Here is a 23,659-nt window from a genome sequence, read left to right on the forward strand (position 1 = left end):
GCCTTTTTCGACTTTTTGTTGAAGATTTTTTCATCTGTGTAAGATGTTCTCAAGGAATACTGGGTTCAAGCCATGTGGTGCATGCTATTGCGCCATGTCAGTGACGGACCCCCACTAGGTATGTCTCTGGTGCCTCGACAGAGACCACGACTCAGTCGTGTTCCGACTGCTGGGCCATGGCCCTGAAAGCTTTGAGAGCAGCCTCTGAAGCTCATGGCGGCCCAGCAGTTGACATTGGTTGGCACGACTCCTAGGAGGTCACGGTCCTGCTCGAGGAGGAGGTTGCAGGACCGCTCCAGGAGCCCCAAGTCCCCTGCTTCGCACTTGAGGTCCTTGGGGAAGAGGCACAAGAAGTAGTAGTCCAAGAGAGCTTTCACTTTGTCATGTCCATTGGCCGTCAAGGCGACTCGTACGTCAAAGTTCAATGCACAGTTCTGTGGAAATGATGCCAGGGCTGATCCTGGGCCTCTTGGTGCCAGCTCGTCAGCAGTCTGCCTTTGCCCCTTTCAGGGCTTCAGAAGGTGTGGGGTACCACGCCACCCTCAAATCAGCCACTGTCCTCCTTCCCAGGATCCAGTGCGAGGACAAGGTCGTGGTACCTTTAGACCCAGAGGGTCTAGCCAGTGGTCTGCAACAAACCAGCCCCAATCCTCTGCATGCCCAAGTCCTCCTAGTGTGATTCTGCAAGACCACACGCGTCCAGTTGGAGGGAGGATTCGATTTCATATCCCTAACTGGTAGTCCATAATATCGGACAAATGGTCTTGCAGATCATACAGGAGGACTGTTTCCTCCCCTTAGTCTTTCCCTCCCTCTATGCCATCATTAAAGGAACGGCTGATGGAGGATCACTTAATTTTGCTCCACGAGGAAGTTATGGCTCTCTTGGCCAAGAGAGCTATAGAAAGGTTCCTGCTGTCAGAAGTAGGCAGTGGTTGTTTTTCCCACTACTTTCTGATTCCCCAAAAAGAACAAGGGTCTTTGCCCCATTCTGGGTTTGTGAGACATCAATCTCTTCCTCAAAAGGGAGAAATTCAAGATGCTCACTTTTGATCAGGTCTTGTCTGCCCTAAACCAAGGAGACTTGATGGTAGCGTTGGACGTGCAGGATGCGTATTTTCATATCCCCATCCTGCCTGCCCACCAGCATTATTGGCGGTTCAAGGTTAGCCACGAGCACTTTCAGTTTACTGTGCTCCCCTTCGGTCTCACCAGTGCCCCTTGGGTGTTCACCAAGGTTATGGCGGTGGCAGCAGCTCATCTGTGCAGGTTGGGGGTTTCGGTCTTCCCCTTCCTCGATGACTGGCTGTTGAAGGCTTCTACTCCACAGGCTCTGGTTATCACCATTCAGACTACGGCAGATCTCCTGTATTTGCTGGGGTTCACTATAACCGTTCCGAAGTCACACCTGACTCCCTCTCAGAAGCTCCCTTTCATCAGAGCTGTTTGGGACACAATGTTGTTTCGGGCTTATTCTCCCAAGCAGTGAGCCCAGGAAATTCAGGTTATGATACCCATGTTTCGGCCTCTATCCTGGATTTCGGTGAGAGAGAGACTGAGGCTTTTGGGACTTATGGCCTCCTACATCCTTTTAGTCAAGCATGCCAGGTGGCATATGAGGGCTCTGCAGTGGGACTTGAGGTTCCAGTGGGCGCAGTATCAAGGGAATCTTACCGACACAGTTCAGATCTCTGGAGGAACTGCAAAAGATCTGCAGTGGTGGTTAGTGAACTGCAATTGGGTCAGAGGCAGACTCCTCCCTTCCCCAGCCAGATCTCACAGTAGTGACAGATGCGCCATTTCTGGGATGGGCAACCATCTGGGAGAGGTGTAGATCAGAGGTCTCTGGTGGAATACGGACTCCTTATCAACTTATTGGAGCTCCGCGCGATCCGACTGGCATTGAAAGCATTTCTGTACCGGTTTCTGTACCGGTTTCTGTACCGGTTTCTGTACCGGTTTCTGTACCGGTTTCTGTACCGGTTTCTGTACCGGTTTCTGTACCGGTTTCTGTACCGGTTTCTGTACCGGTTTCTGTACCGGTTTCTGTACCGGTTTCTGTACCGGTTTCTGTACCGGTTTCTGTACCGGTTTCTGTACCGGTTTCTGTACCGGTTTCTGTACCGGTTTCTAGAAGATAGTGCATGTGTTCACCGACAACACCCCTGCAATGTGGTACTGCAACTAGCAGGGTAGTGTGGGGTCGTGGACCCTTTGTCGAGAGGCTCTGCGTCTGACAAGGGCTGGAACAGCAGGGCATTACCCTGGTGGTTCAACACCTGGCAGGTTCTCTGAACGATAGGATGGATTAACTCCGCCATCGGTGCCTAGTGGATGTAGAATGGTATCTCCATCCAGATGTGGCGCAAGGGCTCTTTCAGCAGTGGGGACAGCCTTGGTTAGATCTGTTCGCCTCTGCAGAGAATGCGCAATGTCAGCAGTATTACGCGTTTGAGTTTCCAAGGCTGCAGTTGCTTGGCAGCGCGTTTTGTCGCAAGTGGTATTGAGGCCTACTGTATGCATTTCCTCCCTTTGCACTTCTTCCCAGAGTTCTCAAGAAGATCAAGAACGACTGCGGGCCCAAGTAATCTTAGTGACTCTAGATTGGGCACGGAGAGTCTGGTATCCCGAGCTTCTGAAATTGAGCATCGATCCTCCAATCAGGCTACCCCTTCGGGAGGATTGTCTGTCGCAGTAGCAGGGTTCTCCACCCCAACCTGTCAACTCTGCACCTTCATGTGTGAAGAATGAGCGGTGGCAGTTGATGGCTTTTTGTCTTCCTCATGAAGTCTGTAAAGTTAATTTGGCAGCCAGGCGTCTCTCCACTAAGATGGTACACGCCTGCTGTTGCAAACGCTTTGTATATTATTGTACAGAGAGGTCTATTGATCCTCTTTCTGCTTCTCTTTCTGATATCCTTTATACTATCTCTTGCCCAGCAGGGTTCTGCCTTGGGTACTCAAGGGCTATCTTTCTCCCTTATCGGCATTCCTTAAGCTGCCTGATCAGCCTTCAATTTTCAAATCTCCCATTGTACAAAGATTCCTCAAAGGGCTTGTACTTATGTTTCCCCCTACGCCCTTTGTTAATGCCTCAATGAGACTTACATCTGGTCCTCACATCTCTTATGTGCTCCCTTCGAGCCCTTACTCAACTGTCCCCTCTGTCTGCTCACCATCAAGACACCCTCTTGGTGGCAATAACATCTGCCCGGAGGGTGAGTGAGATATGCAGGCTCTTTCATTCAGGACTCTGTATCTCACTGTATTTTCAGACAAGGTGGTTCTAAGAACTCGTGCCTCTTTCATCCCTAAGGTGCTGACACAATTTCATCTGTGTTTGAACATCACCATGCCCACCTTATTTTCTCCCTCATCCCTCTAAAGAAGAGGAGCGACTCCACCGGCTGGACCCAAAAAGAGCGGTGGTGTTCTACCTTGACTGCACAAAATAATCTGGGTGGATGCCCAACTTTTTGTGGGGTACTTGGGAGCAAAGAAGGGTCGGGCAGTGCAGAAATGAACCATTTTGCACTGGGTTGTTCTCTGCTATTAAGATCTGCTATGCATTGGCAAGAAAGCAAACTCCTGAGGGCTTCAGGGCTTATTCTACCAGGGGCCAAGCTGCTACCACTGCGCTAGCTTGGGGCGAACCAGTCCTGGATTTCTGTCAGGCAGGAACCTGGGCATCCTAGCACACGTTTGCAAAACATTACTGCCTGGACAATCAGGTCCGGAGGGACGGACACTTTGCCCGTTTGTCCTACAGGACTTTTAAGTGTAAAGGAGATTTATCCACAGCCCACCGCCAGGAGGTTATGGCTTGCGTATCTATTCAAAGGTAAGGAATCTACAGCTAGAAGTCTCTAGCAGAAGAACAAGTTACTTACCTTTGATAAGGCATTATCTGGTAGAGACTCTATCTAGCTGCAGATTCCTTACACCCATCCATGCCTCCCCGCTCTGCGGATATGTCTAGTAGGATTAGTGTTTATCCCTTTCAGGGCCCTAGTTTTGCACAAACTGTTGGTTCTATCCATGACTCTGTGCTTCTGGCGTGGAAGTTTGTGAGTAAAAAGAACTGACGTACGCCGGGGTGGTGCCTTTATAGACTGTGACGTCACAGATTGCTCCAGCGACGCTGATGACGCCACATTGAGACGAAGTACGTGGATCCGAACGAGGCCACCCGACGGCGCGCACAGGGTATTGCTCAGCAAGAATTCCTGATTCGAAGCGGATGCCAAGGAATTCAAAGGTAAGGAATCTGCAGCTAGATAGTCTCTACCAGATAATGTGTTACCAGAGGTAAGTAAATTGTTCATTAGGGACTGGTCCGCTTTATCTGTTTTGTCACCCAGATGTAGGTTTAGGTCTCCCAGCACTAAAAAATCGGTGCATCTCAGAATAATGCCCGGACTCTAAAATATATGTTGAATTGACTGTACCCAATTGGAAATGGTTGACCTACCTGTACGTCCCTAGTATATGGTAGCCTGATACCCAGGACATGTAAGTTACAAGGGCAATAGTGCCACCAAGATGGTCCACCAAATGAAGAGTCCCCCAGTGTGCCACTGCAGACTAGATTAGCAATCCTGCACTGTAGGCCTGACTTTACCATTGAAAACAATGGCATAGCCATCACTTCCTCCCTACATCTGTGTAAGTCACACCTCTGGTCAGCCTACAGAGTCTTAAGACAGGGTGCAACATATGACCGGGGCAGGACATGTAGTTGACATGTCCTGACAGTAAACATGCGAAAGACATGGGTGCCCATTTGGCAAGTACAACGTTGCATGCTGACCCCACAGCTATGCTAACTCCTGAACGGTGTGACCAAAGTGGGTATTCCAAGGTATAAAACAACTCTTTACATTAAGCTTGACTTCTACCTCATGTCGAAATTAAAACTCCTGTGCCTTTCTGGGCAAACATGGATCATGTTCCACGGGACTGCCCTCCTGGAGAGACGTGCCAGTGATTTTCAGGAAGATAAATGAGGGATTGCAGGTCAGGAAGGTGTTAACTCCCACCTGCTGGATGCCATTTAGGTGTTAGCCCTAAAGACTGGTTTCAAAGGGGAAGCAACTTTTGAAGGGCAGATGTATCAAACTAGGGAGGAGGGCTGCCTCATTGTTTAGGCAGGCAGGTTGGCGGGGTGGGGGAGCAGTTGAGTTTCCATATTGGTTCGCCAGGGGTGTGGGCAGAATGATGCATCCTGGGACAGCCCAATGCCACACTCCACAGAAAATGGTCACCAGGTGGGAGGGGAATTTGGTAGCAGTTGGGTACCAACTGCATCCTGCCCTGAGGGCTCTTTTTGATCACAAAAGGAGCAACCCTGGCATCCTTACCTCAGGTCTTGACTGACTTGGGAGAAAGACCGCCCTGCTGCACAGAGGGACCAGCAAAAAGAGGCTGCACCGAAGAAGACTGCACCAGCTGTTTTTTATAAATTGGTGTCTGATTTCTTGAGTATCATTCAGATTTCTTCTGCTAATGTTTTGGAGCTATTTAAATATATTACACTAGTTCCTCTGTGTAGACCTTACTGCTCAGTGCCACAGCTACCCAGGATTGAGCTGGTGGTTTTACAGACGAATCCTACTAGACCTAAAGAGGTTAGTAATTGTATTACATAGTAAGCTTGCACAACCACACCACATAATACAGCCCATTTGCTCACATCAGCAATAACACCGAAAAATGGGTGCTTCGTGTCATCCACAAGGGGTACGCTATACCATTTTTAGGAAACCTCCACCGATCTCACCATCCTAAGAATGACTTACTGAAGATCATCTTTGTTGGCATCGCCAGGAAGCTCTGGGTGTTTTGGTCAACAGTGCCATTGAAAAGGTGCCCACACCAGAACGGTGTTTGTGTTAATCCTGTCCCTTCCTGGTGCTGAAGGAGGATTGCAGGCTTTGCTCTATTACTATACCTGTGCCTTCTCAACTATTTCTTGAAAAAAGAAAGATTCATGGTAGTCACATTGGCTTAGGTTCTGTCTGTCCTGGAGACTAGATTGTGGTGCTGGACCTGCAGAATGCATATGTCCACATCGTTGTTATGCCAGCCACAAACACTTTGAGTTTGCTGTGGTCTCCTTTGGTCTCACCAGTGCCCTTCTATTAAAGTTGTGGACCTTGTGTCAGGAGGATCTTCACCTCTGGACATGGCTGGACAAGTCTGGACATTTTCCAGGTTGTACTAGACCTGGCGGGATCTATGAACACCAGGGTAGGCAAACATCTGCCATTGATGCCTTGCAGATCACAAATGGCGTTTCCACCCAGAGGTGGTGCAAGTATGCTTCTGAGATTAGGGAAAACCTTAGTTAGGTCTATTTGACACAGCAGAGAACATGCAGTGCCAGCACTTCAACACATCAAAGTTTCCAAAGCTGCGCTTGCTTGGAGACCCTCCCATCTCAGTGGGGCTTGGACCTCCTTTAAGCCTTTGTGCTAATACCACTCCTGCTGGAGTTCTCAAGAAGAGCAGGATGACTGGGCCTAAGTGATCCTATTGGCTTCGGATTGGGCACAGTCTGGTATCCAGAACCCCTGAGTGTAGGAGGCAGACTCCATTTATGGACTGCACCTTTGTTGTGGCACCCTATACTGAGTCCAGGCAACCCTTAGTGATCGTGAATAGTTGTCCAGATAGCTAAAGCTCTCTAGGGATAGCTGCGGCGAGCAGCTGAAGCTTATCCTGGAGGCATGTAAAGCACTTGCAATACCACAGTAGCTCACAAGAAAGATCCTCACGAGTGTTGCAAAAATAAAGGATTATTTATTACAGCACTACTACTAGACTTGCACTGTATAGCTCCTTTGGAGATATCTACACACAACATATACTCAAAATACTCAACAGAAATAGCATAAAGTATTCGGGGCCCTATGGGGAAAAGGGGGGCAAACCATATACTAAGAAAGTGGAATGTGAAATAATGAACCCAACCAAGGTAAGTTTAGCAGTTAGCTAGGGGCTGGGGGTAGTTGAAAACACCAAAGTTAGTACGGGTGGTGGGGAGGTGGTGTGGAGAGGGGGGGGGGGGTGGAGTTATTTCTTAGATAAAGTTCTACTGGACAGGAAGGGTTTCAGAGAATTAAACACCTAGAGGTGACCCAGGTCATAACCTTTACTATTGGGAGCCTCTTTTAGATATGAAACCATTACTGAGATGGAATGTAGGCTGTAGGAAGCTGGCCCTTTGTGGTATGTGAATACTGTGTAAATGATCCAGAGGTTCCCCAGTGAGTGGACAGGGCGTGCTATGCAATCTCAAGGAGCTCTATTTAGGGGTAGTGTGGTCGAGTAGCCTTAGACTTAACACAGAGGAGTACAAGACAAATACACACAAGTCGATAAATGAGACGCACAACTCAAGAAGGATATCCTCGCCAATTGATGAAAATAGCAAATACCTTTTATATATGTTTAGGCATCAGAGAAAAATAATTCGGTTAAGTACATTTTAAATAGGAAATCCTTTCACTTTAAAAAGTGGACTGTGCAATTGGTGAGTTCTACAATGTTCCGCTATGGGAGAAACAGCAAGCTATGCAAACAGGTAGAGTACAGCGACTTACAGGACCAACCTTCAGGAGTTAAGATAAGTAGTGGGCAAGGAACAAAGCAGGACCCACAGTATACCCTCAGCGGCTCTGTGGTGGGTGCAAAAAAGCGTTGTGTGTCCAATACACTGAACCCAATGGACTTTCAGTTGAATTCAGATTATATATCGGGCAAAAAGTAGTGCTTAACCATGTTAAAAAAAAAAAAAAAAAAAAAAAAAAAAAGGGTGCTTTCCTACATAGGTTCAATGGCTTAATCCATCCACATTGCACGAACATGTGTCTGCCCTTGTTAACCCCTTCGCTGCCAGGCCTTTTCCCCCTCAGGTGGCAAGCCCTTTTTGGCTATTTGGTGCAGTTTGAGCTTAGTCCCTCATTTACTCTTTGTCCACATAAGATACCCATGCCAAATTTGTGTCCTTTTTTACCAACATCCTAGGGATTCTAGCGGTACCCAGACTCTGTGTGTTCCCCTGAAGGAGACCAATAAATTAGCCAAAATACAGCGAACATTTCGTGTTTTTGTTTTTTTTTTTTTCTTAAAAAAATGGGGAAAAAGGGCTGCAGAAGAAGGCTTGCGGTTTTTTCCCCTGAAAATGGCTTTAACAAAGGGTTTGCGGTGCCAAAATCACCATCTTCCCAGCTTTCAGGAACAGGGAGACTTGAATCAGAAAACCCAATTTTTCAACACAATTTTGGTATTTTGCTGGGACATACCCCATGTTTACTATTTTTTTGTGCTTTCAGCCTCCTTCCAGTTAGTGACAGAAATGGGTGTGAAACCAATGCTGGATCCCAGAAAGCTAAACATTTCTGAAAAGTAGACAAAATTCTGAATTCAGCAAGGGGTAATTTGTGTAGCTCCTACAAGTGTTTGCTACAGAAAATAACAGCTGAAATAAAAAAAATTGAAATTGAGGTGAAAAAAACCAACCATTTTTCTCCACGTTTTACTCTGTAACTTTTTCCTGCGATGTCAGATTTTTGAAAGCAATATACTGTTACGTCTGCTGGACTAGTCTGGTTGCGGGGATATATAGGGCTTGTAGGTTCATCGAGAACCCTAGGTACCCAGAGCCAATAAATGAGGTGCACCTTGCAATGGGTTTTCATTCTATACCGGGTATACAGCAATTCATTTTCTTAAATATAAAGAGTGAAAAATAGGTATCAAGAAAACCTTTGTATTTCCAAAATAGGCACAAGATAAGGTGTTGAGAAGCAGTGGTTATTTACACATCTCAGAATTCCAGGGTACCCATACTAGCATGTGAATTACATGGCATTTCTCAAATAGATGCCTCTTTTTACACACTGCCTTACATTTGGAAGGAAAAAATGTAGAGAAAGACTAGGGGCAATAACACTTGCTTTGCTATTCTGTGTTTCCCCCAAGTCTCCTAATTAAAAATGGTACCTCACTTGCGTGGATAGGCCTAATGCTCGCAACAGGAAACACAACATGGACACAACACATTTTTACATTGAAATCTGACATGTTTTTTGCAACGTGCCTAGCTGTAGATTTTGGCCTCGAGCTCAACCGCAAGTAGGGAACCCTAGCAAACCTGGAATCTGAGAGGAGCCACAAATTTCCTTCCACCCAGCGTCCCCCCGTCCCTCCCACCAAAAAATTGTACCTCACTTGTGTGGGTAAGCCTAGTGCTTGTGAAAGTAAATGCCCCAAAACGCTATCTGGACAGCAGCCATCTAGGGAAACTACCAGACATTTCTGAAAACTAGACACCCGAGGGAGTCGGGGAGGTGTGACTTGCGTGGATCTCCCAATGTTTTCTTTCCCAGAATCCTCAGCAAACCTCAAATATAGCTAAAAAAATCACATTTTTCCCACATTTCTGTGTGGGATCACTGCACTGGGACAAATTTCCTACCACTCAATGTTCCACTCAGTCTCCCGGTAAAAATGATACCTCACTTGTGTAGGTGGGCCAAGTGCCCGAGACCGGGAAGAGCCAATAACATGTCGAAATTGAGGGGGAATCAAAGCGGGTCCAAAAGGGCAGTTTGGGGGGGAAAAAAACATTTTTAGGCTGACAAGTGCAGCAGAATTTTTATCGGTATAGATGAGACAATGTTGGGTGGTAGGAATTTTCTGGATTCCTGCAGATTCCGGAAGGTTGCATCACAAAAATGTGGGAAAAATTTGTGATTTCCAGCAAAGTTGTAGGATTGCAGGGCATTGTGGGTAAGAAAATGGTGCAGGGTGCATGTGAAGCGCACCACCCTGGAATCAACCAGATGTTTAGTTTTCAGATATGTCTCGGTATTGTGGATTTTTCTACATGGCAGCGTCCCAAAGTTAAAAAAAAAGTGCAGCCCTCACCATTCTAAGTGGGACAATTTTGAGAGTAACCCCGCTCTCATAGCCCAAATGTAAAACCAAAACAATCAACTGTCCTCTTGCTTGCCGTAGGATAAGATGTTTTAGTGTGCGGGGGTGGGGGGCCTGAAAGACTAACCCCCTTCAGTTGGGGTGGGGGCATAACCAGGCCCATACTGGTTGGTAGCCACCCCCCCACAATTTTCCTTTTTTTTTTTTTAATTCCATGGTATCTGGTAGACTTTCTGCCCCCCCGAGGTGTGGATTGGGGGTAATTGCCCCATCTGCCCACTGGTGGGCAGAACAACTTTGGCCCCCATTTGTTTGGGGTGGGGGTATAGCCATACCAAAAAAAAAAAAAAACTATCCCTGTGTCTAGGGGTTTTATGCCACGCATCGCGATTGGGCAGCAGAAATGCTTGCAGAGACATGAAAGGAAAGGCCTGAGAGGCGCCGTCACGGACGTAACCATTACGTCCATGGCTTACAAGGGGTTAATTGCCTATTCAGGTCATGGGCATTTATCAAGTCCAAGGATCCCTAACAAACTGGCCTATTCACTGTCAAAAGTTAGTGTCTAAACAGGAACAAGGCAAGTCCTACCTTGTTTATGATTGATTGTTCCGGGAAGAATGCACACAACACAAAAGTACATGTAAATTGAATTACGTGCATGTAAGTGGAGATATGTTTCTTACCCTAATTTAAGGGATACCATTTTCCCAGTCTGGGAGATGACGATGTCCTTTATAGCCACACTAGTAAAATTAAAGGTTCTTTTAATAATGACACACTAAGTGTTGGAAGGGACGATTTCTGTCCATTCCTAACGTGTCTGACCTAAATGAGGGTTCAAATACGATTCTAAACTGTGCCCAATATTTAACAAAAAACAACAACAAAAAAACGGCCCTAGAACTGTGCACTCATAAGAAACCTTTGCAGATTAAAGTAGTTATTTCTGCTGGCAGAGCGGAGGAATTTAGAAGTAATTCTACTGATTTACCAAATTCCGCCCAGCAGCCCACTGAGGGCCTGTGGTCTCACTCTACCTGGGCTGAAGCAATCAGAACTGCATCAGTGAGCAGAGTAACTGTCTTGGACATCTGGCTATCTGCTTCCTGGATGTCCCTCCATACGTTCAGGAAGTGCTACTGCTTCGACAGTTGGGTCAGTCGTGATGGGTGTTTAATTCATTCTATTCTCCAGGACTTTTTCATGGGTGTGGCAATTAATAAAATATCTACTGGTCCATGGGACAGGTTGCCTCTTAAATGTACTTGTCATGCAAAAAAAATCTACTTGCCCCTTTGGTGCCATCTAGCGCAGCGACAAATTATGGCAACAATCTCATAATGTAGGAGCTCTGATAATAGCCTCTCTTATTATGCCAGGGCTGCTACTATAGTAGAGCTTGAATACTTGCAATTTAAATCCCTACTATAGCAATTTCCTTATTTTGCCACCTTTTGCCAGGTCTACATACTGGGACTGGAGGAAGCAGTAAGCAAGAGTTCAAGGGCTGGAATAACTTTGAATCTGCAAACCTACTAACTTGCATGTTTCAAGGATTTTTACCAGCTGTTTAATCTTTTCTGAAAATGAGAAAGGTTGAAAATGTACTTCTGACAATGGCAGAAGCAGAAGTTCTTCCAGGGTTTGGGAAAAATGTGGTTGGAGGGGAAGTGAACTTGTAAACGCCAAATAGATTTTCCCATGAGCAAATATTTTCTAGGAGTACAATTCTCTGGTCTACTTTTGTAAGTTCTTGTGAATTCATGAAAGCCTTTAAATAAAATAGATATACCACGACTGCACTTTTGTGAATTTCTTGAAGAATTGGATCTCTAATTAGGTCTGGCAAAGACATTTTGTTTTTATTAGGGTCGAGCCTGCGTATCGCTGCGAGACGCTGTAGTAGTTAGAAAAACGCTCGGATCCCCGTCCATGTCACGTCAGTGTCTTTCATTGGTTCGTGGGCTTGCCTTTTAAAATCTGCTTGCTTTCATTAGTGGAAGGCATGCATACGTCATGCCTTTTCCGGTGGCTAGCCCTCCTCGAGCGTAGCGACCAAGTACTGAAAACATACGAGGCTTGCTGTTTTCCGTCTGGTTTGTAGACTACGTTTTCTCTTTTTTCACAGCGCGATCTAGCTTGTTTAGCAGCGTGATCGCACTCGTTTTTTTTCTCTCCATTTAATGAGGCAAGAAAAGTCCGGTTGGGAGTTTACAACTGCTAATAGCTCTAACTCTGAGAAATGCGAGACCCGTTGCATTGCAAATGCTTGTTAAACTTCTTTTCTCTCTCTATCGGCTGGCTTCATTGTGAGTGATTGCATTCTACTCTTCCACAAGGAGCATATTGGCACACACAGTTGTTTTGTTCAGTGTCCGGAACTACTGTGGCATCAGTGGCGTAACGCAACTGGGGGGGCCCCGCAAAGAACATGGAGGACCCCAACAACCCTCCAGACTTAGGACAGGAGCTGTGCTGAGGGGGCCCCCCTGGAAGGGGGCTGCGGGGCCTTTGTGACGGCAGTGGTGGCAATGTGTGCTTTTTGAGACAGAAACTTTATTTTCTTTTTTTCTTTTTGCCAGTGTTTGTTATAATGGTGAGAGCCTGGCAGCTCCCAAAACATTGTTAAAGCCATGTCAAAACAAGATACTCATAGACGAAACAATGCTTCCCATAATCTTGTTGAAAATGGTTACACTGATTTTCCATTAGGAACATTTTTGGGAAAGACTAACATGGATCAACACATTTTACTAAATGACGCTTCAATGACACTTTGAAGAAATAGCACCTAAAATTTCATAGGAGCGAAACGTTTTTTTTTTTTATTTAACTACTTGCATTTCTTTCTGAACATTTTATTTTGAACACCACTCTTGCTAACAAGCTTCTACAAACATTTGCTTCTTATCAGAGCATTCTGGAAGCATTATACTTAGCCTCATATTAAACTTTTCAAACAAATGTGTACACTTAAATTTTTTTTTATTTTTTACTGGAACTACTGTCAGTAGTACAGTGACCTTAAAATGTTTATTTACAGTGCTCACCCGAATAATAAAGGCTTTTAATTAACCATAAATAGAAGTTGGAACATCATTAACATATCAACCCACATATTAACTCAATTGCAGACAGCTCCCTTCTCTGTAAACTGGTAGGCAAAGTGTTTGTGCTGCAGGGGGTTGGGCATACTCGTCCTAAGGACAAAATAAATATGAAAACTTGTTGTCCTTGACCCCAAACAATATATCCCAGGTGTCAGGCTATTGGAATTCCACATCTCTGCTTTTAAGTCTAGGCCAGTTCCCAGCCCCCTCTCCCCCCAGGAATGTTTTGTTTCGGTATGTATTCTAAAGGGAAGAATCTGCTGTTGGAAGTCTGTATCCTCCTCTGCTCTGCAAACTGGGATTTTTATCAAAAAGGTTGGTAGATGATGCACACTGGTTGTTTTTTTTCACGGCTCTGCCTTTTTATTAGAGAACTAGTCCGGATGAGATGTTGGAACTCTGAGTGGTGCCAAATACACTAACATCACTTCTGATCCAGATGACTGTGTGGAGCAAACAGCGCCTCCTACTGACGTGCAGAGGTAGTGCTAAAGATTTTCTAGATCCAGTTTGATGCCTAGTGAGTAATCTGCGGCTAGATAGTTTCTACCAGAAAAAAGCATTAGCGAAGGTAAGTGACTTGTTTTTCTGGCCCGTTTAACCGACATCTTAAAATGTATTCCTTTTGTTGGCTCAACAAAAGTGTTCAGTGGGCATAGTCAAGGGATTTTATCAGCTTTATTGTCCTTTCTCTGTCTCCCAGACCAACAGTTCATTTGTAAGTCCCATGTAGACATGAGGTTTTGCACGGTCTCACAAACATGTTTTACACTCACCCATTCATAATGCCACAATGGGACCGTAATCTTATTTTGACTTCATGTGTTCGTCGTTTGAGCCGTTACAAAATTTCCCACATTCAAAACAGTTTTCTTATTGCAATTATAGCCAGCAAGACTTGTGAGTTTCAGGAATCAAGTCCTGCCCTCCTCCCAGGCTAGTTCCAGAACCAGGACGCTTTCCTGTCTATTGTGATCACGCCCTTTCACCTAGATCAATCCATTACACTGCCCGCATTCATTCCACATCCGCACCCTACTAAAGAGGAGAGGCTCCACATACTAGACCCCAAGAGCAGTCAGCTTCTACATCATCGGCACCAAGGAGTTTAGAATCGAAAACAAAATGTTTATTGGTTATGTAGGGTAGATAAAGGATGAGAGAATTCACAAGAGGACATTGTCAAGCTAAATCATCTTGTGCATCAAAATGTGTTGCCTGCCCTCATAACTAGCGGAGGGCATCAGGGCTCATTTCACCAGAGCAATGTCTTCTACAAGCACTAGCAAGAGTTCAAGTTTTAAAGACTTGCATGTTGGTAACTTGGGCTTCTCTCCCACCATTTGTAAAGTATTACTCTTTGGACTCTGAAATGCGAAGAGAAGGCTACTTCACACAAGCTGATTCTCCAGGATTTGTTAGGTATAACCAGCCATCTGCTCGCTCACCTCCTGGTTGGGTAATGCTCAGGGTAACTTTTTAAAAGGTGAGGGATCTGCAGGTAGAAGACTCCTTCCAAGTAAAGTTGAGTAACTATATCTCTGATGGATACTCTGTCCACCTGAAGAGTCCTCACCGACCCACACTCCTCCTCCTGTTCATGGCAGGTTATTAAGTAAACCATTTATGAAGGTCCTGATTCTATAATTTCTGTCATTTCTGTAAATTGTACTACACTGAGGAGAATGAATGAGAATGATTTAGAGGGAATCCAAACACATGCTAAAAAATGGAAGGGAAACCGACATCGGTGTGCTGACAAGGATGCTTTATGGCTCCAGTAGTGTCATGAGGATGCTACTTCCAGCACCAAAGGGAAGTATGTGGCCCCTGCTGGTGTGGAGAGCTGTTGAAAGGTTTCGGGATTCAGTCTGAAACCTGAGATATTCAACAGGTACGGAAACTGCAGATAGAATATCCACTAGAAAGATAGTTACCCAACGTAAGTAACTTTTTTTTTATTCTGTACGTTTCTAAATGTGCTATTTAAACTTAATTTTTGATAGTGCCTCATGGCTGTTTTTAGGTAGACCTCTCTGGAATGCTGTGGAAATAATCAAACCATGCATGTCGTGCCCCTAATTATTCAGTACCATTTCGTGAAGCTTTTGTTTCTTTGAGTACAGTTGGAAAATATTACAGCATTGATGCCTGCTGTGGCCCTTTTTCACCTGTTTCACATTGCATATTCTAGACCAGTCGAAGTGCCTGGATGAAGCCCTTTCCCTCTGGAAGAAAGTTCTTTCTTCACAACATGTTCCAAAAGTGCGCTGCACTGAGCAGACCATAGCATCACTACAAATTCTGGGAGCTCTGTACAAACTCATTGGGAAGGTAAAGTATAGCTCTTTTAAGTCAAGACTAGCCTAGTTTTGTAGCACTCCAAATTATGTTCTGTGAAGGGTTCTCCGATACATGTCACATACCTCCTACTTAATGACGCAATTGCCAGGTTGCTCTGTCCTGGAGGACTCCTACTCAATTGGTTGCACTTGAAGGTATTTTTTAAATGTAAATTGCTATTTTGTCTACCGAAGTGTGTTCAGAAGTGCATTCTATTAGTTTATGTTATGGTGCACATTCACATCTGCTAGATAGAGGTCTAGGCTGATGCTGTCTTTGGAAGGCTACATGGCAGTGGGAAGAGTACTTCTGAATGGTGCTGCAAGTCTGTTAGCCTGACTAGAGGAGCAGGAGTAGAGCTGATAACATGGGCTAAGGGGTTGTATTTGCATTCTCATTTATTAGTTGAATGTCCTCTTACCTGTACCTGAAAGTAAAGGCCTGGTTATTTGGAAGACGTTAGAGGTGGGGGTGTTTAGGTGCCTAATGTAAATGTCTTGAATGTTTTTGAAGGGCGAAAGGGTTCCCATCATGGCTTAAATTAATACATTGCCTTTAAATAATCTGTGAAGAAAATTGCTTTCCAGTTTTTCATTTGGAGTTCTGCTCTGACTTGCCTTACCTCTTTGCAGCCACTTAAGTCAATTGAATGCTATCTCCTGCTTCGAAGACTCTCCAATGCGCTTGAGGACTGCTTAGCTACTGTAAATGTCTTGTGTCATCTTTCCAAGATATTGTTCTTACTGGGATGTCCCAGCTATGCTAAGGTATGTGCCAAATTATAAAATTAGTTTTCATTTTATGCAGGCTGTATTTAGAGATTGGTTGAATTTAAAATACTTGGAAGCCTTTTGTGTCTTGTTGTTTTTTATGAGAAGCTACATTGCTTTTGTGGAGTGAGGCCTCAGGTTAATGGGCATTCATTTAAACAATGGCTTTATTAGTGGTGTCTGGGGCCACAATACTATTCCACTCAGTTTTTAATGTTAGAAAAATGACTTTTATTGCATTTTGGTAAATTGTTTAATACCAGAAGCTGAAATTTGTTTTCAGTACCAGACTGCGCCACATTTCAGACCCCAAAAGCATTTATTGTTCCTACGTCTTAGGTTCTTTATTCTAGTTTAACAGGGACTCGGACCATTGCTATCCTATGGGCATACTGTTGATGTATCCCTAAAACTTGATGATAAGCTCTATGGAAAAACTGAATCCTGGTTTTGGAAGTTTTTCGCCAAGGTACTTTAGAGTATTTTCAAAGGCCAAAACTAACAGTCATGTAGTGCTGGTCTGCAAATACTTTGTTGATATTGAGGTATGTGCCCACAAATGCACAGATGTTTGTATTGTATGGTATGGTGTGGTTGTGCAGGCTCACTGTGTAATACTTACCAACCCCTTGAGGTCCAGTAGGGTTAATATTTAAAACCCTCAGCTCAACCCTCAGCTCAACCCTGGGTAGCTGTGGGATTGAGCAGCAAGACTTACACAGAGGAACTAGTGTAGAGCATTTAAACAGTGATAAAGCAATGGAAGAAAAAAATCAACACAACACAATAAATCCAACACCAATTTATTAAAATGGACTGTATTTTTATAAGAATTTAGACACTAAAACAGAAAAGATTCACCAAAAGGTTCAAGAGCTATTTTTCACAAGCAATAATAAGTCAAAGCAGTTTCACTCAACCACTTACAAGCCTTGAAAAAGTCAACAAATTTCCACACAGACTTTTTCAAGGAAAACCTGTGCGGTTGGTTAGAAGTACTTGGGGAGACCAACTCAGACAACGAGCTAGTCAGAGGGTCCAGTAAAGGTCCTCAAGAACAGCTAGCTTCACAAGGGAAGCAGTGCTTCAACAGTTTCAGGCACTTTATCCGTGCTGTTGTGGAATTCTGAAAAGTGGTCCTGATGCAAGGGAAGAAGGATGCTGAAGGTGCTCTGAGGATGCTGTGGATGTAATGCTGTTGGGGGGCCTTCCTGCAGGAATTCCTCTGTCCATGAAGTTGGTGAGGGTGTTCTGGTTGCAGGGTCAGTGTCCCACAAAGTCCTCTCTGGTCGAAGCCTAGTTGCCACTAGGCTGCCAGTCACCCTTTGTCACGGTTACAGGGCAATTCTTCTTGTATCAATAACTCTTCGTCGGAGGGTGCTAGCAACTCTCCACATTACTCCTGGGCTCAGTGAACCCTGGTTCAACTCTGCATCATGGCTTAGTCCTCGGTGCTGCACATGGTGGTGGTAGCGGCTTTAAGGCTCTCGACTACCAACGTGCCCCAGCAGGCTCCTTCAGTTGTTGTGTCCCTGGCAAACAGGAGGCCAGTCAGCTTTCCCTTGGATATTACTTGGCTCGGTTTCCCCTCTGCTCCCTGTACCAGCTTGTCTACCTCAAAAATGGGGCAGTCCTTCCCCATCGGCCCTTGAAATGCAGCTTCACCTTTGAAGCCCGCCTTTTGGGGCCAACGCCTAAGAGGCTTCCTGCAGGAGGAAGGTGACACCTCCAAGGCCTGCAATCCCTCTGTTCTTCCTGAGAGTTGTTGACATGCCTTTCCAGGAGGGCAGAAAGATGTCTTGTGGGGCAGGCTCCCTGTGTGCCCGGGAATGCACAGTAGATAAAGGCAACAGAGTGGCAGCTTTACAAAAGCTACACACTGCAACAAGTGACATTATTTTGACTTGAGATTCAAGTCTAGCTTAATATAAATTGTTTTATACCTTGGAGTGCCCACTTTGGTCGCACTGTTGAGGAGTTAGCACAGCTAAGGGATCAGCGTGTAACCTTGTACTCGCCGATTGGTCAAAAAAAAAGTTTCCTCAGCAAAACTGCATCTTTGTGTGTTTTATTGTCAGGACATGCAAAGTATATGTCCTGCCTGTGTCACGTATTGCACCCTGCCTTTAGGACTCGGTAGGCCTGCCAGAGTTGTGTTTTACACACATCTACAGGGGAAGTGGTGGCTTTGCTATTGCTTCCAATGGCAGTAGTCAGGCTGGCAGTGCGCGACTGCTCTACCAGTATACAGTGGCTGACCATAGGGCTTGTTTTACTTGTGGGACCTCCAGGAAGGGACAATCAGTGCTGCAAGCCCTGGGATACCCCTCTAACGTTCATGACCTGGGCACCAGTGCACCATTTACAATGGGCTTGCTGGTCATTCGGCGTTTCCAGTTTGGTAAAGCTAATTCTACATACACTTTAGGGGCAGGGCACTGGTATTGAGGTCTGATTAGCAGGCCTCAGTGCCCTTTTAGAGTTGAAAAACCAGAAGCATTAGTTGAAAAACGTGGGGGTGGCCATACAAAAAAAGGCATTTCCTTACACAAGTCGATACGTCTTGTGGGCTCCTGGTCATGCAGGCTCTCCGGGGTTACCCTGTGTTGGGTCACTGCTAGTGGTTGTGGGGTAGGTGTTAGTGGTCTGTCACTTGAGTGAGACCAGTAGCCACTCTGCTACTTTGTAGTGCCAGTGCTGATCTGTGTGTCTTTTAGCAGTTGGGAAGGTTGGAGTAGTGTATATCTTAGTCTACCTATTTCAGTAAGAGATTTTCCGGTGGTGGGGACGTGATTTAACTTGTGACCAATGCTATGAATTCTGACCAGTGCTATGAATTTCATTTGTCAACTGCGGCCTGTAATGGGAGATATTGCTTGTAGAGCAAAGGCTAGTAACAAAATAGAAATGTTTTTGACATGTGCATGATGTCCAGGTGATGAAAGCAGACTCTGGCCACGGGCCAGAGAGAATCCTAACCACTCTGTAGAACAGCTGGAGAATTATGTACAAGCACTCTGGGGCATTGGGAGGGTCTGGATTGAGCATACTCAACTTTCTTTAGCTGGAAAATGTGAAGCCTTGCCTTGCATTGATTTGTTCCTGCTGAGTGGTGACTTTGCTGTGTATTTCACGGTGGTGATCTGTCCAAGGCTGCCCCCATACAAGTGTTTTCTAGCAGCAAGCCTTTGGTAAATGCTGAAGCAGATCTGAGTGTTAATCAGTTTTTACACCTTCCAGGCTGGTTCTGTGTCTGAAGTGTGGTGACCCCGTGTGATTACAATGTCCAAGTCAGACGGAGGCCCGTGAACACTTCACATAGCCAGTGATTACCATGCTGCCCAGCTCCAGTACATGAAGGAATGGGGCGAGCAGCTACAGAAAATCATGGTGTTTTATGGGCCAAGTGGTAGTATGGTGCCACATTTGAAAGATTAATTGGCTGCCTAGACGATCCCACACATAGAACTTGGACTTCTCTCCATTTACACTAACTACCCTTGCTGTTTGGGGATGGTCATCTTCTTGAAGGGACTGTCCTATTACCCTTCACCTCATCCTATCATAGGGAACACAGACATTCCTCTGGGCTTGGAATGTGCTAGGTGTAAGTAATGGCAGCCCACCAGTTGTGAGTGGGTAACTTGTTCGACCTCCAGGGACTTAAGTTATTCGAACAAATTAAAAGGTATTATGGCATACCAAAAAATGAAAGACCATGATACCTGCAAGTGAGACACTGAGTGACTCAAGCATTTGGCTAGGGGCTTCTCACCCGGAGTGCGTTTGAGAAATTATATCTGCTTATGATTGATGAAAGGAGGTTGGTTTATTGCATCTGCAAAGCCCTTAAGGTGGATCCCTCCTTGAACGGGACAGCAAGCCAACTTCATTGGGAGGTGAAGATTGAGAGGACCTTTGTAGACGAGGAGTTGTCTCAGATATTGGCGACATCCTGATTAAGTCCAGCCAGTGCATCGATGAAAGGGCCCCTCAAAAATAATAATAATAATAATACATTACTGTCTATACTCCCATTAGGGTACATAGACGGACTCCTTATATAAGCAATCTTTTCTGGAGGAATTGAGGCAATACTGGTTCCTTGCTGCACCTGCTCTGGTATTGCTCCAAACTTCAGAGGTATTTGAAGGGGGGGTTAAATGTGGTTGATCAGATGTATGGGATCTAACTGCTGAAGTTACCAGCATGCTTCCTCTTGGGAGCAGAGGACCATCTATTGTAGCCATTGAAGTCACACAGCAGTTGCCAAATCTCATCCTAGGTCTTTGGGGCAAGGATCCAGGGTGTACCAGGTGTGGTAACTGCTGAGAAAAGGACAGCCACTGTAAATTTAGCAGGTAGAAGTCAAAGCTTTGCAAGGCATGCCTCTCTACACTCGCAACTGAGTTTCATGAGGTTACGTGCCCTAGCTGCTTGCGAGTTCTGAATATTGTCCTAGTGTCTCACAGAGGCCTAAAAATAAATGAGCCTATCTAACTTCTACTAGAGAGACTGTCTGAATGGTTAGTCACTGGTTATGGGGGTTTAAGATTGCAGAGGGTGTCCTCCAGGCAGTGGGTAAGGGGATGGAGGGTTGTTTCTTTTACATTGCTAGTTATATTTTGTTGTGACTACCATTTTTAGGTCAAGCGTTCAAGCTCTTTGACTTGTTAGTATTGTAGGCTTTCAACCACGCCCACCTCACGCCCATCACTTTCACTTGTTCGTGGGCTTGACTTTCAGAACTCGCTTGATGTCCTTGGCAAATGCTTTACATGTGTCCTGCGTTGAGGCTGTTTTTGTAATGCCACATGGATAATTGCACGATTGCCGATATACTTCAGCGTGGGTGAACTATTTTTTTTCTTTTCTCATTGCTTCTCGCTACTCGGCAGTCATGGCATTCACCGAATGACCAGGCACAACAGTGTGAACTCATTATATAAATCCTACCTGTTTATTCAGAATATTTTGTACGGATACAATGCACTTTTAATTTCCTTCCACCCTCTTGAAAATAAGATAAGGCTCTTTATTAGGTTAATTTTTGTATGCTATTGCTCCCCTTGTGTACTTCCCTTGAGGGGCCTGAAAAGCGTTAGAGGTTCACAAAATAAAATGCCTGTGGCCTGACTCCCTGGTGTTTATTCCGTCCTAGCTTGGCGCTTTGAGTTTCCTGTCCTGACAGCTCACACATAGCCTTATATTACACAACATTGCATAGCATAACATAGCATAACTTGACATGATGCAACACGATCTAAAACAGCATAACATAACACAGCATTACATAACATTTAGTAGCATACCATAAAACAACAGTAATTTACAACACAATAGCTCTAACTCTAGCAAATGCAAGGTCGATTGCATTGTAAATGCTTGTTCTATAATGCATGTCAAATGAAAACAATATGCTTGTACTTTCTGTGGCCCTTGTATCCAATCACACCTCCTGGCCTTTGGCTGTAGGCAGGTGCCTATGTATTAAAATAACTGAAGTCATTGCTAAATTAAACCTTTATTAAACTGGCCAAAATTTGGCCTTTACGCTCATTTACCCAGTGTTAGTATTATGTAGTATTTAAATGTGTAATATGTTGATGGCATATGTGCCTTTAGATACACATGCTCTGCATACTTCTGCCCTCTAGTGTTCGGATCGGAGTGTTGCAAGTTGCTCTTCTTCAAAGAAGAGTCTCACCATATAAAGTGTCTCCTTGATGATACTGCTCATGGGCAACAACTCCTTTGTTGCATTGTTTTCTCTCTGCCGTCTGGTTCAGGCGTGTCTTCACTCTGGGGCGAGACCTTTCTTTCCGTCTTCTCTTTATCAACGGTATTGAATCTCGATCGTGTATTCCTATCTTTCCAGGAGAGTACAGGACGCATTATTGCTTCTCCCCCGTACTTTTCCAGAGGAAACTCTTTCCGAAGAAGACTGCCAAGGAAAAGGCTACCAGCACACCCCACAAGCCTTCATAACCACCTCCTCCTGCTGATACACTTCCTCCAACCCCTTCTTCACCTCCCTCCCCATTCACCTGCCTCACCTACTGCAGGTGATTATACCCTCAGGAATCCCCTTTATGTACCGGGGAAGATTTGGGTGGGACACAATGACCCGGATCCATGGGACACATGTGACCCTGACCCCATGCTGACCAGTGACCCAGATTTGTATCCCCCATGCCCCTCACCACCAGAAGATAGTTCATCCTACCAGCAGGTACTGGCAAGAGCAGCTGCATTCCCCAATGAGGAGCTGGACTGGGACCCTGTTAAACAGGACATCCTGTTCTATACTCTTACATCTACCCATAGGGGTATCCAATTTCTCCCTATGCTTACTTGCATGCTTCGTCACGTTGAGGACATTTTCAAAGAGCCGTCCGTTCTAGGGTTATCACCCCTAAAGTAGATAAGAAATATAAGCCTGCTTAATCCAGTATTGGAACTTTCATAGATTCACATGCTTGAATCATTCCCCGTCGTCGAGATGGGAGCCTCCGGTACAATTACACAAGTAGTGTTGAAATATATTAGTACAAGGGCTCTAGGCCTCTTCAATTTAATAGTCTATCATAGTCATTTTAAGAAAAAGGGCAAAACTTGAGCATCCACCAATCAGACGACACCACCCTCAAGAATCCTGAGAGAAGCTCCAGCACCTCAGATTTTCTACTGCACGTCGCGCTAGGGAGTCTCCTCAGAGCTCTGCTTACCTTGAAGCCATTTTTTCTCTGCTAAACCTTGTTTTGACTGATTGGGGATTAACACCTATGACATGTCTGACAAGGAGAAGAAGAGTTTATTCAGAAATTGCAAAACTTGTGGTAAGAAAAGACTACATTCTGAAGACCCTCATCAGGATTACATATACTGCCTCTATCCAGACCACTCAGCCAAGGACTGTAAGGTTTGTCGTACCTTTTCCTCTAAGACTCTTAAGGATAGAGAAGGCAGATTATTAATTTGGCTGCAGAAATTTAAGTACAGACTCCAGACTCTGACTCTGATAGTGATGACTCTTCAACATCCAAAAAGTCCTCAAAAAGAGCGAGATCAGACACAAGATCTCCTTCCCAACAATCAAGAAAAGCCCACAAAAAGACTGACTCAGGGTCTTACAAGGGCCGCAGCCCCTCTACTTCACCTCATAAATCTTCCGGGAAAGGGGAGAGAGGTCCTGCCAGAAGTTCTGAAAGGCAGGAGAAATCATCCTCTGTACCACCATCTGTGCCGCTCAAAAGGCCCTCATCTACTTCGGCAGCTAAGAATGTACCGTCAACGATGGACTAATTGTCGACAAGACCCTTGGTGAGTGTTTTCCCACCGTCCACAACGACTTCCACTGTTTCACCGACAGTTATGACGACGACATCATCGTTGACAAGTGCCCCACAGTCGACGAGAGCAGCATCGGTAACAACGGTATCTGCTTTACCATCGTCGACTGCCTCGTCGACGGTAGACTCTTCGGTAAGGC

General features: G+C 45.1%; 1 protein-coding gene across 2 annotated transcripts in view; it reads left to right on the plus strand.

Annotated features, from left to right (window-relative positions):
* ESPL1 (extra spindle pole bodies like 1, separase) overlaps positions 1 to 23,659 on the plus strand; it is a 434,914-nt gene that overhangs the window by 108,881 nt on the left and 302,374 nt on the right. For both annotated transcript variants that reach the window (XM_069230952.1, XM_069230951.1), the window contains exons 11-12: positions 15,249 to 15,388; positions 16,030 to 16,164. In XM_069230952.1, coding sequence (XP_069087053.1) covers positions 15,249 to 15,388; positions 16,030 to 16,164 — 275 coding nt within the window. The remainder of the gene's footprint in view (positions 1 to 15,248; positions 15,389 to 16,029; positions 16,165 to 23,659) is intronic.

Source organism: Pleurodeles waltl, chromosome 4_2 (genome assembly GCF_031143425.1).
Source record: "Pleurodeles waltl isolate 20211129_DDA chromosome 4_2, aPleWal1.hap1.20221129, whole genome shotgun sequence".
In the NCBI taxonomy this organism is placed as follows: Eukaryota; Metazoa; Chordata; class Amphibia; order Caudata; family Salamandridae; genus Pleurodeles; species Pleurodeles waltl.